Below are 18,024 nucleotides of genomic sequence, written 5' to 3'. Positions count from 1 at the left end.
AGGATGCTTATGCCATGCCATTTAAATAACAGTCAAATATTTTAAGGGTAACAGTGGAAAATGTTCCTATTTCTCGGCACTGTGTAGTTTTCTTGGGAGGTGGGGTCGGGGAGGCATCTCTAGGGCTTCACAGATATAAATCAAATGCAAAATACAGTTTAGAGTCCCATGTTGTTCTTTTCTGTCATGCAGTGGAGTAACGTCAATGTGTTATTTCTGTTCCAGAGAGGCCAAACACAGTCTCCACCACCCCCAAAACCTCCATCTCCTAGCTTTGAACTGGGTTTATCTAGCTTTCCTCCATTACCCGGGGCTGCTGGTAATTTAAAGACCGAAGACCTTTTTGAAAACAGACTGTCCAGTGTGGTAATAGGAACGTCAAAAGAAAGAGTGAGTAGCCAGTGTTCATTTTTGTTGGGAAAACAAAGAATTGCACACCTCTTTTTTTTGGGGGGTTTTTTTCAGATTTGGTGGCTTACACACATTAAAAAAAGTGTGGTTTTACATGGGTCATAAGAAATGCTTTTAAAAAACAGCTGTCAAATTATATGCCACTGCCTTCTTCACTTATCTTAGAATTTGTTGGGTATTCTCTTTGAAATAGTGTGAAGTATGAGCACCAGTATAAGTAGATGTTAATAGCAGAGATTAGAAAATATGGTCTTTGCTGTTCATAATTGCCTCAGGCATTTTTATAGACTCAGGTGGAAGATACGTGATAAATTTTCTTCCTGTTTCAAAGTCAGACTCCGGAATTGTATATAAAACACTTTAAAGTGCCAGGGACAAACTTTTAAGCACTGAAATATAAAGAAGCTGCCTACATAATCTGGGCACACTAGGTATGATAGCTGGAACAAGAACTGTTACCAAAACCAGCTGGATCCCAGTGTTGTCTTGTCATATTGCAAGATAAAAATACACCAGAATGAGTTGGCAACCGCTGCTTTCTAGATGTAGTAGAGTTGCAGTTGAAAATTAATGTTGAGTAGCTGTTTGTGGATTTCATTCTTAGAACTGTCTCTGCCGTGCCATCTGTGAGTGACAGTATATTCCCCAAGACTCGCATAACCCTGTGCACTGTGGAACAGTCTATGGAAGTCCATATTGGCTTTTTTTGCTAGTTCTAATTTAACTAGTGTTTTTCTAGCTGTACCACAACTGAAGAAGTTACCCCTGGGTATAGCAGTGCAAGGCAATTTAATGAAATGCCAAAACCTCTCTCATGTCTCGTCTCTAAACCCAGTCTATTGCAGAAGTGTTTTCTTTGGTGTCCACGTATCAGGGTAGGCAGGGAGGGCCTTTGTTGGTAAAGGAAAGAGGAAGCAGCAGGGCAGTGATTGTGCAGCAGTGATTGTGCAGACAGGCCACCTGGTGTGTCCCCTGCAAGTGGCAAAAGGGGGAACCACGCTCCAGGCTTGAGTTCAGAGGGAATGTGCAGGCCAGTGCCGTGGTAACAGCAGCATTTAACTTGCCAGTACAGTAGCACAGACTATATGTAGCCTATTCTTGGCCAAGGTCTATCTATTTTTAAAGTACTTTACCTCTATTATTTCTGAAGTGGTTTTTGATTATCATATTTCAGGTTTTAAATATAATTCCAGCACTTGCTATTGATACTGGATCTGAAAACCCAGTGCTCCTCCCACTACAAATCTAGTACTTGCTTTGCACTGGGCTTATTGTACAGAACTTAAGACTTGTTCCCTGTAGAGGCAGTCTTACTATCAGTCAGGCACTGAGGTTTTATGACAGTGCAATGTACAGTCACATTAAAAAAGCTTCCTTTGATTTCCCAGTTTCTCTTTCCAGCTTACACAAGTTAGTCTGTGCTATTGTGTGGAAGAAAGGGATTGCGGTGTCTTTCCTTGTTGGCATTAATAAGATAACAGCAACTGGCTCCAAAGAGCCATTGTGTTCTACTACAAATGTGTTTGAGTTAAGGTTAGAATCTTGCCAATGTATACAAGCTGCCTTTCACCTTGATCTCAACATTTTTTCATGTCACCTGATACAGAGTTATGAAGTGCTGAAGTAGAGTTACACAGTGCTGCTCTTGTTTTATAGACGGGCAAGTCCAGAGTACAGAAGCTGAGTGAACTTAGGTTGTGTAATTTCCAGCAGTTGTTATCCAAGCATCATTATGCCCTTTGCTTTGTGGTGCTCTTCTAGATGTAGCTCTGGGGGATGGCAGGTGTTAATCTTGCCACGTTTTCTAACTGGGAAGCTGCAGCACAGTCAGCTCAGGGCCTGAGTGGTTGTGCCTCGGAACGGCGCTCGCATGTCTGCTTGACTCCAAGCCATTCACATTTAACCATGTGCCTACAAGTTCTGATGAACTTTGGGCCAGGATGCTCAGCAACTTGCAGTTGCAAGCCCTTGCACTTACTACTACAGTGAGTAAAACTATAAAAGCGGTTCTTGTATTTCTAAATATCCACCTTTTACAGCTTTACTGTTACTCGGAGTAAAACTAGGCTTAGTTCCACTGCAGTGACCTATGCTGCCTGATTTTAAACAGTGTCGTCACTTTCCTTTCTAACAGTGACCACAGGAGTCTCCTGTTTGATGACCTTTGAACAGTGGCTGGGCTGGGGGAAAGGGGTGGCTGTCTTGGTCCTTCTGTGCTTGTATTCTCCCATTGCTCTCCCTTCTGTTCTGGTTCTGGAGTCAGACAGGTCAGAAGCAATAAAAAGAACATAACACTTTTTTAAAACAAACAAAATTATTATAAACATCAGAAATGCCTCTTTCAAGATACAAAGTCTTCTTTCTCTTTTCTTATTTTGTTACAATTTAAATTCATGTGTGCATCTTGAACCTACTTGGCCGTTACCTGGAAGCACAGCATCACTTGGCACTAACAAAAGCTTTTCAGGGTTATAGAAAAAGCCTCTTTTGCTTGGTAGCAAATCACACTGTAGCATAAGAAAGGGACTTTGAAATGATGGTCATATCCTAGTTTGCAAAAACTTAATTTTATTTTTTTTTAAGGTTAGGAGGTTTTAGCAGCAGCTGTTGGGGTGATGCAGAGTTAGAGCTTTGAAGAAGACCATTCTTAGTGCAAGGCTGTAGGAGACTTGTCTTGGGCTGACTGTGGTTGTGTCAACAGGCACAAAGCCTGCTTCATCAGCAGCAGGTACAAAATTCCCAGGCTGAAAGAAGGGATCTTGTCATCCAGACGTGTCCCAAAGGGAACTTAACTCCCAACTTTCTGGGAAAAAGCCACGATGTGTGATTTATTTTTCCTTTACAATTATTTAGAAACACAGACAAAACTGACTTGTTGAAATACATATATTAGATCCTTCTGTATGTTCCTAAAGTTAATTTATCCGTATAAGTAAACTTGTAAACTGTTTCCTGATTGTGTTAATTTTCAGAAAAACCATGTTAATTGGATATTATTATTGCCTTTCTGTGCCTTTTTTCCTCCTTCAGAACATTAATGTGGATGCAAGTACAAACACTACTCCATCGGGAATTCCTCGAGAGCCGTTGTTGCCAGTTTCTTCTACATTGCCCAGGACGTTTGAAAGGTCTCCTTCGCCATCCCAGTCTTCTGAGTAAGCACTTAATTGCATGGCTATAGTTATTCTGCTCTGAATCATGTTTGCATTTCCTCTCATCAGAAGGCTTGATGGAACACTGTAAATAGCTGTTAAAATCTTAATGAAAGAAATGATATTTTGTTCTACATTCTACTTGTAGTAAAGGCAATAAAGCTTAATTTCAGAGCAATATCATAATAGTGATTCAGTTATAAAAGCCATCGAGCAGACAAAAGTTTATTGTTGTGGTTTAGCCTGCAAGTATTAAAGAGTTTAATGATGCTGTCTTGTATTTAGACAGCTTTGAAGCATAGAGAGTAAACCCATGATCGTGTGGGCAGTACCGTTGTCCATACAATGAAGAAGGTTTCAGTAAGATTTCATTTGGAACCTGCAAATCAAATTGAGGTGTTTGAGTGATAGGAGTAAGATAAGTGAATAACCAAATGCTATCAGAATGTCACAAATTACAGCTAGTGTCAAGTTCCCCAGGAATACTGTTTTTTGAATATTTGATAGCCTTTTTAAATGTGATGCTAGTCATAATGAGCCAGGTGAATTATAGCTATAACTTTTTACAGTCATACTAAAAGAAAGTTTTAGACCCATTGCTAGGTCATTCATGTGTGCTGAAGTTTCACTTCTCATGAGCCTTGCTTCCTGCTGAACGCTTACAGGGACTCCAAGGTTGTGGAGAAGCAGCAGAGAGAGACGCAGAGCACAGAAAGGCTTTCTTCTTCCACACTCAGCACTGCGTGTAAATCGGTACAAGTCAATGGGGCTGCCATAGTAAGTCACCTTATTCCTTCACTTTCTTGTAATGATCCGGTTTGATGTATTTAACAGAATATTGCTTCCAGGGTTACTTAATCATGTGAGCCCAGCATCCTTAAATTTGCATATTGGTGCCTCATGGTTACTTGCATAATACAATTATGCAATTAACAGCACAACAGTGTTCAAGACAACTCAGCAAATGATAGTTCTTTATCTGAAGTCTCTTCATGTTAGGATCCTTGGAGTAGAAGCATTAATACATGTGTTGATAGTTAAAGCAGAGTATTCATTGTATTTAAGCTGGTTTAGACTTTTCTTGTATTGGAATTATTTTGCCTTATTAGAGTGCCCCATTTCTCTGGCATACTGTTTTGCATTTTGCTTTGTTGTGAACTTTGTACAGCTTCTGTAAACTTCATACTCAAGCTCTCACCTGCGTGTTTTAATGCAGCCATCTTTTGGGACAAAGACTTTAACGTTTTTATTCGTAAAAGTAAATATTTTTTTTTGCTAAGATGCTTTGTTTAATCCGCTGTTTTGTTTGCTTTTGGTTTCACAGGAACTGCGAAAACCTAGTTATGCAGAAATTTGCCAGAGAACAACTAAGGATCCTCCTACATTGCAACCCCAGAAAGAACAGAAGCCAAACACTGTAGCATGTGGGAAAGAAGAAAGAAAGCCCACAGAAACAATAGAGAAAAACAGAGAACCTCCTCCTGCAAAGTCACATCCTGGACAACCCAAAGACCAGAGGAGACAGTCAGGACGCAGATCGTCCCCTCCAGCCGTTGGCAAACGCTTAAATAAAGAACAGAGTACCCCTCCAAAATCTCCTCAGTGAAACTACCACCTGGGAGGGATTTGAAAAGAGGTCTGCTTCCCACAAATTAAACCCATGTTCCCACTAAGATACCTGAGAATGAGTTGCTGGTTAGGAGCTTGCAGTGATACTAGGCATATAACAATGCCTGCAAGTTATTTTTCTGTGAAATACTTTTTCCCCTCTTGAACACACATTCTATTTTTCTGGATATTTCTGGATAGTTGTTCTAAACCTTACATTTAGGTTGGTGCTTAATTGGAGGTGAAGCTTAGTGTGATTATTTTTTTTCAAGATGTAAAATATTTGTCTTTAAAAAAAAAAAAATCAACTTTTTATTAAGCCTCTCTGTGGCTGTGTGAGTGCAAGCTCTGTATAGTGAGTTTTTTCTAAACTGTTAAGCAGAAATGTGCTGCTGCAATATTTTTAATAAACTGGTCTGCAAGTACATATCTAAAGTGTCCAAACGACTGGTAACGGCAGCTAGTGTGTAGAGTGCAAGGAAGTAGATATATTTTACAAATTAGTACGTGACCTTCAAGATTATTTTTTTTATTGGGCTGCTGTACTAAGTGTCAGCAAATGAACTTGCACTTTTAGGTTAAATAAGTAGTTGTTTCTAGCGTTTTTAAAAAATTGAATCTTTTTTTTGATGTTTTGCACACATGAAATGAATCCTACGGAGCACCATAGCAGTCTTTCTAAAACGTTTCTTTTTTGACTTACTGCAAGCGAGTAACCATCTTCTCACTCCAGATTAAAACTGATGTTATAATTTGCAAATACAAAGCACATTGTGAATAGAAAGAATTAAGTCTGTGAGCTTCTATGGTGGTGAAGCCTGTTAGTGGATGTTATCAGGAGAAAGCACCGTAGCCTTCTCGTGATAACCTCAGCTTCCCTGTGCTTGTAAGGGAGTTAACTGAGTCAGCGCTGTATGTTCTGGTTACCCCTGTGCTCTGTGTAGACTTTTTTTTTTAAAACTCTGCCCCAAGTGCTCTTTGAAAGAGTCCATATCTCAGTCAGCCTTGTGTTGACGTCTTCCTGTAACTACAAGCATTGGCATACGGATTTAAATTTTTCAGGACGTGAGATAATGGTGTTTGTTTTGTGTGGTGGAGGAAGAGATCCCTGATATTTACCTCTGGGATGAGGTTTCTCACACTTATTTACTTTAGAAGTGATGCGCTTTCTGAAGGACAAGGATGCACTAAATTAGCAAGTTTCTAATAAAGTTGAATATAAATTATTTTTGTTTTAAAATGCCTAAAGCTTTTCTTTAAGTGTTTAAACTGCAGGAAGTTCAGACAAAACTCATTCCTGCTGACTATGACAGTACAGTTTATTCCACAAAAATGTTTATTTAAACAACTGATTTTTTTAAAGAATTATTTCCATCCAATATTTAAAGACTTGAATTTTATTTAAACTTGAAAATGACTTTGCCTTAACTTTTGTACAAGACAGCTTAGAGTTAATGAGGTCTGACCCCGTGGAGGGTTAGCACGAGTGGAATACAGAATTACTCAGTTACAGTATGTATCTATTGTCACTGGTCTTACTGGGTAAACATACTGTAGTACAGGAACTAGCAGCAGTTTTTGTAATATACCTTAAAGATCTTAAACAGTTGATCTTTTTCAGATTGTTGAAAAACCTGTAAATGCAAATAGTCAATACTGTATTAAATATGTGCACTTGGAAGTGTGTGCTTTGCTTGTACAGTTGTAAATAATCAGAACATATAAAAAGGTACCCTAAAGAAAAAATCTGATAAAAATTATTGATATTATAAATGTTGCTGTTGAGCTGGATGTAGATAAACTAAATGTTGTGGTTTGAATATTACTTTAATTTGTTGTTTTTTCTTTTTCTTATTTTATTCTGGTGTGCTGAACTGACTCTGCCTCTTCACTGCAAAAGGGAAATGGAACGAAAGTCTTATTTGAAAGCCCTCAAATGTTTTCCTAAGTCCCTCTAAAAACAAGCGATTTAACCAATTCAAAAGTGTTCTGCAATGTAAATAGTGAATTTTAGCAGTCAAACTGTAATTTTAAGTCGTTAATAAAATCAAATTTAATTGGAAAAAAAAAATTTAGACTGCTACAAAAATATACACTGAAGCTTACTTGTCTGCTTTCAAGAATATCAGTGCTTTCCTTAGTGTATGATTCGTAGAACCGTAAGGTAACTAGAGAGTTGACTCCTGATAAATTTCCTGTTACAAGGATCAATTGGGAACTAGTTGACCTTTTAAATCCAGCCTGTTGTATGCTGCAGAATTGGTCAAAATCGGGCACGCTGGAATCTGTTGATTTCTCACGTTTAAAAAGCGCACTTTGTGAATGCTGTGGGAGGAGACAGGACTCTGACAACCCCCCCCAGGCCGCTCAGCCGGTTCTGTCAGTGCATTTTCAATCCGCTTCTCCTTTCCCCGGTGGCAGTGAACACGGTAGCTGGAGTTGTGTGTGGTTTAGGCCAGGCTGTACGGTTCGTTTTGTGTGTCTGCTGCCAGCGAAGGGCTTTCCACCGACAAACCACCTCGGGTGGTTCCTTCCAGCAACGAGTCAGAAGGCTCCGCTGGTACCCGAGGGGGTATGGTGACACCAGCGGGACGTGTCGTGCTGTTCTAATGTTTTCTGCTGCCATTTGTGTGAGGTCAATACACTGTAATTACTGCTCACCCAGCAACAGTCTGTTGCATCGAAAGTTTAAAACCTGCCTCTGATGTGGTTTTTATAGTTTGTTTTGTTTTTTTTTTAAGAAAAAAAAAAAGTGACACGCCAAATAGCTGTGTAATATACAATTTATCCTTACTGCATTTTACTTTGAGTTTTTTTTTTTTTTTTTTCCACTCAGTGACAAAATGGAGTTTTCGGAGTAGAGTTGTGAAGTTGCATGCAGACTGTTGCTATGATACATAGAGAGATGAAAATGTGGCTTTTAAAATTAAAACCCTCCCAAAAGCAGTAGCTGAGGTTAAGGGTTCGGCGATACAGTAATTAAAATTGGCATTTTACCTTGTAGGACTGTGTGGTGATGCTTTTCATTTTGAAAACAAGTCAAAATGGGATCTGAGACTCTTCTTCCAGAGGCCATTGAACAAACAAAAAAAAAAAAAAAAAAAAAAAAAAACAAAAAAAACCCCAAAGGTTGTTTTTAAAACTTAATGTTTCAGATCAGTTCCCCACTGTGACGCTGTCATTTGCCACTTAGAAATCTGTGAACAGCAGCAAATTTTTTTACGTTGCCGCATCATCTTTCAAAGTCTTCAGCATTGGGCAGAGAAAGGCCCTCGTTTGAGTGTGGTGCAGTGTATCAGGAGCAACAGCCGAGTGTAATGGTGCATACCTATCTCTGGACCTCCTTCAGCTAGCTACAGTTAGGGGTTTTATGTGCTTTGTAACCTATTACACTAATAGCAGCAGACAATCGACGATTTCTAAGGAGACCTAACAGCTGCCAGTTCATGAAATAGAAGTGTAATATGGGAGCCTTCTTGAGGGTTTTTGTTTTTGTTCTTCTTCCATTAAGACTGGAATCAAGCTTACATGTAAACTATCAGTAATTTAAGTTTCCTTTTGTGTCATAAAATGTAAAACTGTCTAATTTGAAAAAAAAAAAATATGTAGGTTATGAAAAATAAAGATTTAGGCACTGTTGAATTCCTGATTTTTTTAATTAAACCTTTCTTCAGCAGTATTTTTCATTACTTTTTGTCTTTTGCTCCCATTTTTGGAAATTGTATATTTCTGATTTTGGGAAAAAAATATCTTTGCTTGCTTTTACTGTTCAGCACAGCTGTTGTAACCACCACCTAAGGCTATGGAGCAGCAGCAAGAACACCTGTAGTATGACTGAAAGCAGCAATATCTGTCTCTATTAGGTAACTATGGTTAACATTTTTAAAAAAAAACCCACCAACAACCAAACAAAACCAGCTCATGTGATGTTTTGTTTACTAGAGATTATCTTCATTAGTGGTTTCCTCAAATTCTTAGATAAGTTGTTGCCTTTTGGTCTTAAATGTGGTTTTTAGCGTTTGGGTTAGTGCTTTGGTTGCATGACTCTTCAATCTGGAGGTGTTCTGGGATTATTTTTGGCTTTGACTGGTTTTAGAGGTCATTCCGGTCGTGCCTCTAGGAAAGAAGAGCTGCTGGGATATACTCCCTCTGAGTAAGAGGTCTAATTTGGAAATACTTGAAACCCTTTAAACCCTTTTTTTTTTTTTTTTTTTTTTTTTTTTTAGGTTTGTCTCTCATTCAGCTTTGAGCAAGTTTATAACAATGGGCATAAGTGTGGAAGTATGAACAGTTACTGTTTTATAAGCATCTTGGGAAGCTTTGCAGTATTGTTCTTCAGGCTGGATCTTCTGTAGCTGCTGGGCAGGGCAGGTGCCTTGTTGCTTTATTTCCCTGCTACCGTCTGCTCAGCAGAGTAGGGCAGCACAGGAACACCAGCCTACGCTGGGCACCGCGGGTTTCTCCATCTTAGAAAAGTGGTGAAACATCAGGCTTTGGTGACATAGACTACAAGTAGTTGAAGACATATGATATTCACTTCCGATGGAGGATCCTGTTCTGCCCTTGGAACTCCGTATCTATTACTTAGCGTGTAAAAATGCATGGAAATTTGTCAGCAACGTTGTCATAATCCTGGTGTGGCTCTTCAGGACCACCCCAGCTTTGGCAGAAAGTGGGGATTTGTTTGTTCATGCAACAAAATTGGTTTGTTTCCTTTGTGCTTGTTTTCCCCAAAGTGATGTTCGATGATGGATGCACCAATGTTCATGTTGAACAAATTCTTTCATTTCCTCTTGGGCATGAGGAGAACTGGTGAATATGGAAGATTACATACAGTTCAGTATCCAGAGATTACGTACTGTCGTATAAACTGTGACTCGCTGCATGCGGATCCTAAGGCTTCTTCAGGAAAAAAAAAAAGATTTTATGAAGTTTGAAGTTTTCTAACATGCTTTTGCTTCACAAACCCCTGGAAGTTAAAACCTCCTGTTCTGCTGATCACGATGGCTGGGTTTTTTATGAGTGCAACCGCTTAAGGGAAGTGATTGAATTTCAAATTTTGCTGGTTTGTAGGTGGAAGGAATGTTACCTACTTCATCTCTGCACTTGAGAGAATCAGCTGCACAGAGCCCTGGTGCCATCCGCTTACAGTAGCTCAGTTACTGCAACATCCACTCCCAGCATGGATGTGTGTCCTTCATATAATTCAATGTTCAACTTCAGTTGACCAGGAAGGAATTTGCTCCTCTTGAGATGGCGCGTGGAATACTGTTATGGCAAATAAGCACAAAAATGCTGTGCTGAGCTGTGCCGTGTCCATTGGCCCCATCACATCAGCATGCTGGCCTGCCTGAAAAGTAACCCAAAGAGAGGGTTTATTTTTTGAATAGGTCAGAAGCAGTTGGACCAGCAGGAGAACGGAGGAGAGGACAGGAATGCGCTATTGGTGTCCAGAGGAGGCTGACACATAATGGTCCTGGCAGGGACTGTCTTAAATAGGCTTTGAAGCAAGCTGAGTATTTGTACATCAGCTTACGATGAGTGGAAGGTAGAAGGTCTTGGCTTAGACTGTAGTCTTGCTCGGGTGAATGTGGCTCATCTCATCAAGCTTGGTCATTTTTGAGCCTTATTTTCACAATGAGGATAAGAAGGGAGGAGAAAGGGTCTGGGTTTTGCTTTAGCCTTTTTGGTTATTGTTTGGAGATGTAAATGAACTAAATCTGAAATCTGTCTCATGGTGATAGACAATTGGAAGTCTTTGTGCGTCGACTTGTCACAACTGGTTTGGGAGCAGTTCAGCGTTTTGCCAAATGGAGGGCAAAACATGTCTGTGCTCAGGGAAGGGAGTCTAAGATAAAATTGCTCCCTAATCTCTCTTAAATTCTCATCAGTTTGAAGAGCAAATTGCTCTGTGTGCTTGTGTTACGCACGTACGGTGTGGAAACCATCCTGCAGTCTGATGGCTTTACGTCCCATTTACCGTAGGCAGGCGGTGTCTGCAGAGCAGTAAATCTACTATGGCTAAGGATGCTCTGAGAAAGCAGGGATAAATGAATTAATTTAGAGTTGTAAAACATACCAAAGCTGGAAGGATCTACGAAATCTACATGGACAGAATTATTGATACCTAATGAAATGTCTCTAATGTCTTCCAAAACGGAGCCAAAGTCGTATGTATGTTCTCTGTGCATCTTGAGATGCCAGCCTGGGCAGAACAAGTGAGGCTCAGCAGGTCTAACCTACCTGTCTCCTCTCCAGGGCTGGGAGTGTTTTCCGGGAACTACAGTTCATAGGCTGTAACACACGTGAGAAATCGTCAGTCTTGCTTTTTTGTCTATGACTTCAGCATACTCAGTGTGGGCTCGGGATGTCTGGGTGCAGCAGAGCAGAGGGGTTTGGGAGAGCTGGGCCTCACTGGGACAGGAGGGTAGCGGGACATGCTGTGTGGTGGAGCTAGAGGTTTTGGAGATGAGCAGTTAAATAGGTTCTCCTGGGGGGGGGAAAGGCCTATTTCCTAAATGACACTTCTCGGGGATCTGCAGTGTCTGTGCAGTCTCCTAGTCCTCCACAAGGAAGAATGTGATTTCTTTCTGGTTTCCCTTCAGGAACAGGATGTGTAAGATTTTCCCTTTCCCGCTCTGTTCTCCTCCTCCTCCTTTCTAGTGATTCAGGGCTCTCACTCCTGAGAGCTGCATCGCTTGTGGAAGATGGCAGCTGCTGTTCCCTGCTCTGAAGAATTACACCTATTCTCAGAAATAGGCTGAGTGTTTTGAAACATTTCAAGTTTGCTGGAGGTTTTTTTGTTTTGTCTCACTTGTTCAAGCAAATTTGGTGCTCACGGGAGGATGAGGCCTCTGGTGAGGCCTCACCTCGAGTTCAGTTCCGGGCCCCTCACTACAGGAAGGACATTGAGGTGCTGGAGCGTGTCCGGAGGAGAGCCACCAAGCTGGTGAGGGGGTCTGGAGAACCAGTCATATGAGGAGAGGCTGAGGGAACGGGGCATGTTTAGTTTGGAAAAGATGAGGCTGAGGGGGGACCTTATTGCCCTCTACAACTACCTGAAAGTAGTTTGGTTGTAGAGAGGTGGGTGTTGGCCTCTTCTCCCAAAGGAATAATGACAGGACCAGAGGAAATAGTCTAAAGTTGCAGCAGGGGAGGTTTAGATTAGATATCAGGAAGAATTACTTTCCTGAGCGGGTGGTCAGGCACTGGAACAGCCTGCCCAGGGAGGTGATGGAGTCACCACCCCTGGAGGTATTTAAGAAATGTGTAGACATGGCTCTTCAGAGCATGCTCTAGTGCCCGAGATTGTTGGGTTTTGTCTGTCTGTGGGTAGGTGTGGTGTGTGGTGGGTATTTTGTTGTGGTTTTTTTTGTGGTTGGACTCGATGATCTCGTAGGCCCCTTCCAACCATGAATATTCTGTGATTCTGTGATTATCTTGATATGTATCAATTCTTAGGCTCTAGGTTCCCAAACTGTAAGGTATACAATAAATCAAAAAAGTAGGCTCTATCTTTGAATATTTATAGCTGTTGCTGGGTTTATGGTGCTTCATTTCTGTCTTTGCTGGAATCTGTGTCCTTCCTACATACCAGGAAATGCTAGCTCCATCTTCTCTAGTGTGACTCATGGTGGCAGTGAGGGAAGATGCCTGCCTCGAAGCTATGGCAAGTGAGCATTGGAGAGACCTATTGATTCAGGCAGCAGACCCTGGAGTGACCGATTTACTAGAGTGATTTTTCTCAGGGGATTTGATTGCTTGGACTGGCAATCAAACGCTTCCTCGGTAGCAAATCCTCTTTCGGATAAACCTTTGTATTTTACTTTTACTTTGAATTAGCTCTTCCCATGGAGAACTGAGTTCAGCCGCGCTGGCTGCCGTCCCGTGTACTGGTGTGCGCTTTCATCCTAGCCCAGAAAATCTGGAGGCAACCACACCAGGTTGGATAGATGGAAGTTAGGTGCCAGGTTTAATGTATGTTGAGCTTGAAAATAAAAAAAAGGACCCAAGAGATGCTTTTTGGAACTGTTTTGTTAGTTCTGAGATGGAAAAGGGGATATAGGTACCACAAGGGGTTCCAGAATGGGAAGGTAGGGAAGTACAGGAGAGCTGGACTTGGACTGTCACACAGACAGTGCACCACATGCTTCGCCGTTCAGCTGTAGCAGGTGCTGCTGCTTCAGGGGTTCTGACATCCCAGGGTGCAGCAGATGTTAGCATCATTTTGGTGTGAAAAGCCTCTATATTTCTGCACCAAACGATGTAGGATTGTCTGAAACCAGAGGTCCTAGCCCGTTTTCCTGTAACTTCAAGCTGTAGTTTCTGTTGAGGGTTGGTCTTTAAGAGGGTGGGTCACTGATGTTTATCTATTGCATTGCTGGCCATGATATAGCAAAAATTTGTTTTGTTGACCTGAATGTTGTAGACTTGGGGATCTCAACAGACAAGAGAAATGGGCCAGCAGACATCTTACGAAGTTCAATGAACAGACATGCAAAGTCCTGATGCTGGTGAGGCATAACCCCAGCACCCAGGGGGTGCCCAGCAGCTTTGCAGAAAAGGATCTGGGGGGTCCAGGTCGGTGACATGTTGAACATGAGCCAGCAATGTACCTTTCTGGTATAGAAGACCAGCGGTATCCTGGGCAGCACTTGAAGTAGTGTCAGCAGGTCAAGGGAGGTGATCCTTCCCCTCTGTTCATCACTGGTGAAGCCACACCTGAGGTTCTGGGTCCAGTGTTGGACCAGCCCAAAAAACATCTTGGACATACTGGACTGAGTCCAGTGAAAGGCTGTGAAGATGATTAAGGTATTTGAAGCATCTGTCATACAAGGAGAGTCGGGACTGTTCAATCTGGAGAAGAGACAGCTCAGAGGGATCATACCCATGTGTACCAATGCCTTTTGAGGGGAGTAAAGACGATGGAGACAGACTCTTCCCAGCGGTGACAAGAGACAGTGGGCACAAACCAGAACAGGGAATTCTGTTCAGGCAGAAGAAACCTCTTTTTTTGCTCTAGGGGTGATCAAACACTAGTGGGGCTGCCAAGAGAAGTTGTAGGTTCTCCATCCATGGAAATGGTCAAGTTCTCACCAGACACAGCCCTGATCCACCTTCTCTGCCTGCCCCGGCTCTGAGTAGGAGTTCAGGATGGATGATCTCCGGAGGTCCCTGCCAGCCTCAACCAGACCGGGATTTTTGTGACCCAGCTGCCAGGTGGTAAGATAGTCTTTCTTAGTTATTGATAGAAAAATTCAGATTATATTGTTCTTTGAGTATTCTGATCCCCAGAGAGACCTACTGTTCTTTCTCCACACAGAGCCCTTCAGAGACGAGGTTTGGCTCCTGTGCTCTGGTTTAGCAGCAGATAGTTTTCAATGTGGGTTGTGGGTTTTTTCTGCCATGTTGTGAAATAACAGTTCATATTTGATGCATTTAATTAACTGTGTTTCAAAGCCATCAACAAGTGTGTGCTAAAGGTGAAATCTTCTAAAGAACTTACTTTATAACAAGCTATTTAATAATATCTGAATTGAATGACCAAATTTCAATAGTAACTTAATTTTCTAGAGGAAATAGTATTGTTTTCCAATATTTCCAAAAAATTTCCATCTAGCTGTTCCAATTGCATGTCAGAAGGGGAAACTGAGTTACTTGGGTAACTAGTCCAAATTCTGACTATTGACTACTTTCCAACTTTCGCCATTATTGCCCTTTTAGGAGCAAAGGTAACATAAAGTGGTGTTCTCTGTAGGTAGGGCCAAGGACTGACACAAGATGCTGGTGTTTTATGGCAGCACATGGGACCTGCCACTGTCACTACTGAGTAAATACCAAGCAGTCATGTCGTCTTGCTAGTGTGATGTGATGCTTGCACACAGATGGGGATCTCCATGTGCCTTCCAAATTCTCCAAGTGTGCCCTGAGCCAGGACACATTTACCTGTGGGTCCTCAGGCTGTGGGGGATCCTGGTGATTCAGCAGCACTAATGGTGTGCTCCTCCACCACCTTCAGGTGTTTGGCAGCAGTTCCAGGGACATCTAAGTGTTTTCTGTCTTGATCCCATTTCTATAAGAACTGATGGTTTAAAAATAAGTAAAAGGTACTGTCTAGTAAATGGAAACAAAGCAGAGTGCAGGGGAAATGATGTGCTTTGCACCAGGGAGAGAAGAGCAGGGTTAGCCAGGTGAGTGTAGGGGCTTCTTGTGCTCTATGGAGACATGAGCACCATGACTGCAAGACACTTCTGTGTTGAGAGGTATAAAGTTTTGTTGGTGTCCTCTACTTTTTACAATGTCTTCCCATCCCTTACCCACAGCTGCCACGTCAGACTGAGCTCAGCATGGTAAAAACTCCCAAGCAAATGACACTGGAATTGCCTTGTAAGCAGTTAAGTGGGAGATTGTGTTAGGCCGTTGTCTGCTAATGCAGCATAAAAGAGCAAGGAATGTGTATATAATACACAGAAATTAAGTTACAAACTACTAAGGCAGTGGTTTGGAGTCAGCTTGCAGATGTACATAAATTGAATTGTCTGCTTAGTCCGTGGAGACTGGATCAATAGGCAATGGAGCCTGGAGAGCTGTTCATCTGCATCTTGATCGGCTGCATTTTGATCCTGCATCTTGATCAGCTTGAGTAGCTCCTCAGGCTCCACTGAAATATGAGGCTACATATACACGGCTTGTATAGACACCTATAGCTGCATGTCTTGATCTGTGAACTCAATTTTGTACATGAAAATAGCCAAGTGATACAATTCTTTATTAATATAAAAACACATAGCACATTTTTAGTGGTCTAAATGACAATTAATTGATAGTCTTTGTTTGGAAGTGGCTACAACTCACAGCATGTTTTTGGGTTTGCTATTAAATCTTTTCCTAGATGCGGATTCAGTAAAAACTAGAGAAACATAAAGTAACTCCGGTCTGAAGGGATCTCATGAGGTATTTGGTCCAACATTTTGCTCAAAGGAGGACCAGAGCAGGTTTCTCAGGACACTATCCAGTTGGGTCTTGAAAACCTCCAAGGATGGAGAGCACACACACTGTCTGATTGGCATGCTCCAATGTTTGACTGTCCTTATGGGGAAGGAGTTTTTCCTTAAGCCCTTGTGCCTGTTCCCTCATCCACAGAGCCCAGCTCTGTTTCCTTGATGGCTCCCCATGGGTATGGGGGAGCTGCCACCCCATCTTCAGGCTGCCCAGGCCCAGCTTCCTCAGCTTCTCCACCCAGGGTGAGTGCTCCAGCCCCAACAACCCTGGTGATCTCTTCAGAACTGGTTCCAGTTTGAACTGCCTCCAGTTTGTTGATATTTTTCGGGGGCTCAATCCAGGACCCAATACTCTAACTGCAGTCTACCTTCTAGCACTTTTCCACACAAAGGAGAATAATTCTAGCTGTCTTTTACCTTGGCATAACTGGAGACTTAGAAAATTTCCTAAGTTGGCTTCTTTTAAGAGGTTGTGTAGCGTTTGACAAAGTCTGAAGTGAGTCACAGTGGCTGCTCATAACCCCGATCATCGCTTTTCAGAGTTGATGAGTACTTGTCTGGGTTTTTTTCTTGTACCCAGTGGCTGCTATTATGAGACAGTAAATTTTTGAAAGCATGGATTGCCATCTCAGTGTACAGGGAAAAAAAGGCTAGAAGGGCCTTCAGGAAATGAGTCAATTGCCTTGGTTTTGTTCCCTCCATGCCAGACAGGTTATTTCTTATGTTTATTTTGTTTCTACAATGGAAACTACCTTCCCAAGCAACCTAGTCCAGTGTTGTCCTGTCCTTACCCAACTGCCAGCCCCCTCCCCTATGCCCCCTCAGATGTGTGCATCCTCTGGGACACAGGGAAGGAGCCTGAACCAGGCACGAGCAGGGGCAAAGGAAAGGACAGACAGGGAAAAGCTGAAGAAATTTACAGTCCTAGAGAATAAGGCTTTTTGCTGCTTGTGCTGAGAGGAGGGTTTCAATGCACCGTACACCCGTGTGCCAGCAGCCGCAGGGTGCCGTGGCCAGCAATGGAGGGAGGTTGGACATACTGCTGGCCCCACCGTCGGCAAAGATGGGTGCATTTTTATTAAAGTCCCTCCCAGGCAGAGCTGGCTCAAGTGAGGTGCTTCGGATGCTGCAGTAAAAGGATCATTCCCTGTTGGAATTTTAAAATCCAGTTTATAAGAAATAATGTAATAGCGGTGCTGATTTACATTTCAGCTGTTACTTAACCTGGTCAAAGAGAAGCAGCATAAAACTTGCACGATGTGATTTTATGATGTCTTCAGTGGATTGGCATTTATTTCAGCTGTACGTATCATAAAAATAAAAGACTGTACCTCTTCAACCTTAAGAGTGACTCTTGGCCAAAGATGTACTGTCGTAAACTAATGCTCCGAATGCCTTTTTAACTGCATCTGAGAAAACTTTGCTAGATGGAGCAGTTGCTTTCTCAAAGCGTTCTTCTTCGAGGAGTAGGAAATTAGCCCTGTCTTATAAATACACTTCTACTGCATTAAACCATTGACAAATGCAGCGTAGCCTTTCTAAACTAATTTGTCTTAAGTGGGCATCTGATGACTCAATTTATCTGAACTTAGTCATTTGGATGTGGCTCAGCTGCTCTGTTCAAAGGAAATCGTCTGGATGCATCTGCTGTCTCTTGCTTTCAGCGCTGGTCTAAGACTGTACAGAGCAACTACTCAAATAAACTCATCTTTGATGGAGACAAAGAGCACACATGGGGTCAATTACTGCACATTGCCTGTTCCCTGGTGGTAACCGTGCCTCTAAGCCCAGAGGTCTGGAGAGACAGCAGTACTCTTTTAGGAGAGTGTCTTTCAACAGAAATAGCCACCAAT

General features: G+C 42.0%; 1 protein-coding gene across 4 annotated transcripts in view; it reads left to right on the top strand.

Annotated features, from left to right (window-relative positions):
* LARP4B (La ribonucleoprotein domain family member 4B) overlaps positions 1 to 8,813 on the top strand; it is a 54,845-nt gene extending 46,032 nt beyond the window's left edge. For all 4 annotated transcript variants that reach the window (XM_014945050.1, XM_014945049.1, XM_014945048.1 and 1 more), the window contains 4 exons: positions 226 to 390; positions 3,442 to 3,566; positions 4,229 to 4,340; positions 4,888 to 8,813. In XM_014945050.1, coding sequence (XP_014800536.1) covers positions 226 to 390; positions 3,442 to 3,566; positions 4,229 to 4,340; positions 4,888 to 5,169 — 684 coding nt within the window. In that variant the 3' untranslated portion in view covers positions 5,170 to 8,813. The remainder of the gene's footprint in view (positions 1 to 225; positions 391 to 3,441; positions 3,567 to 4,228; positions 4,341 to 4,887) is intronic.
* The last annotated feature ends 9,211 nt before the right edge of the window (positions 8,814 to 18,024 follow it).

The sequence above is a fragment of the Calidris pugnax genome, unplaced genomic scaffold, assembly GCF_001431845.1.
Source record: "Calidris pugnax isolate Ruff unplaced genomic scaffold, ASM143184v1 scaffold54, whole genome shotgun sequence".
Lineage (NCBI taxonomy): Eukaryota > Metazoa > Chordata > Aves > Charadriiformes > Scolopacidae > Calidris > Calidris pugnax.
Note: the sequence above shows the minus strand (reverse complement) of the source record. Positions and strands in the feature narration are given on the sequence as shown.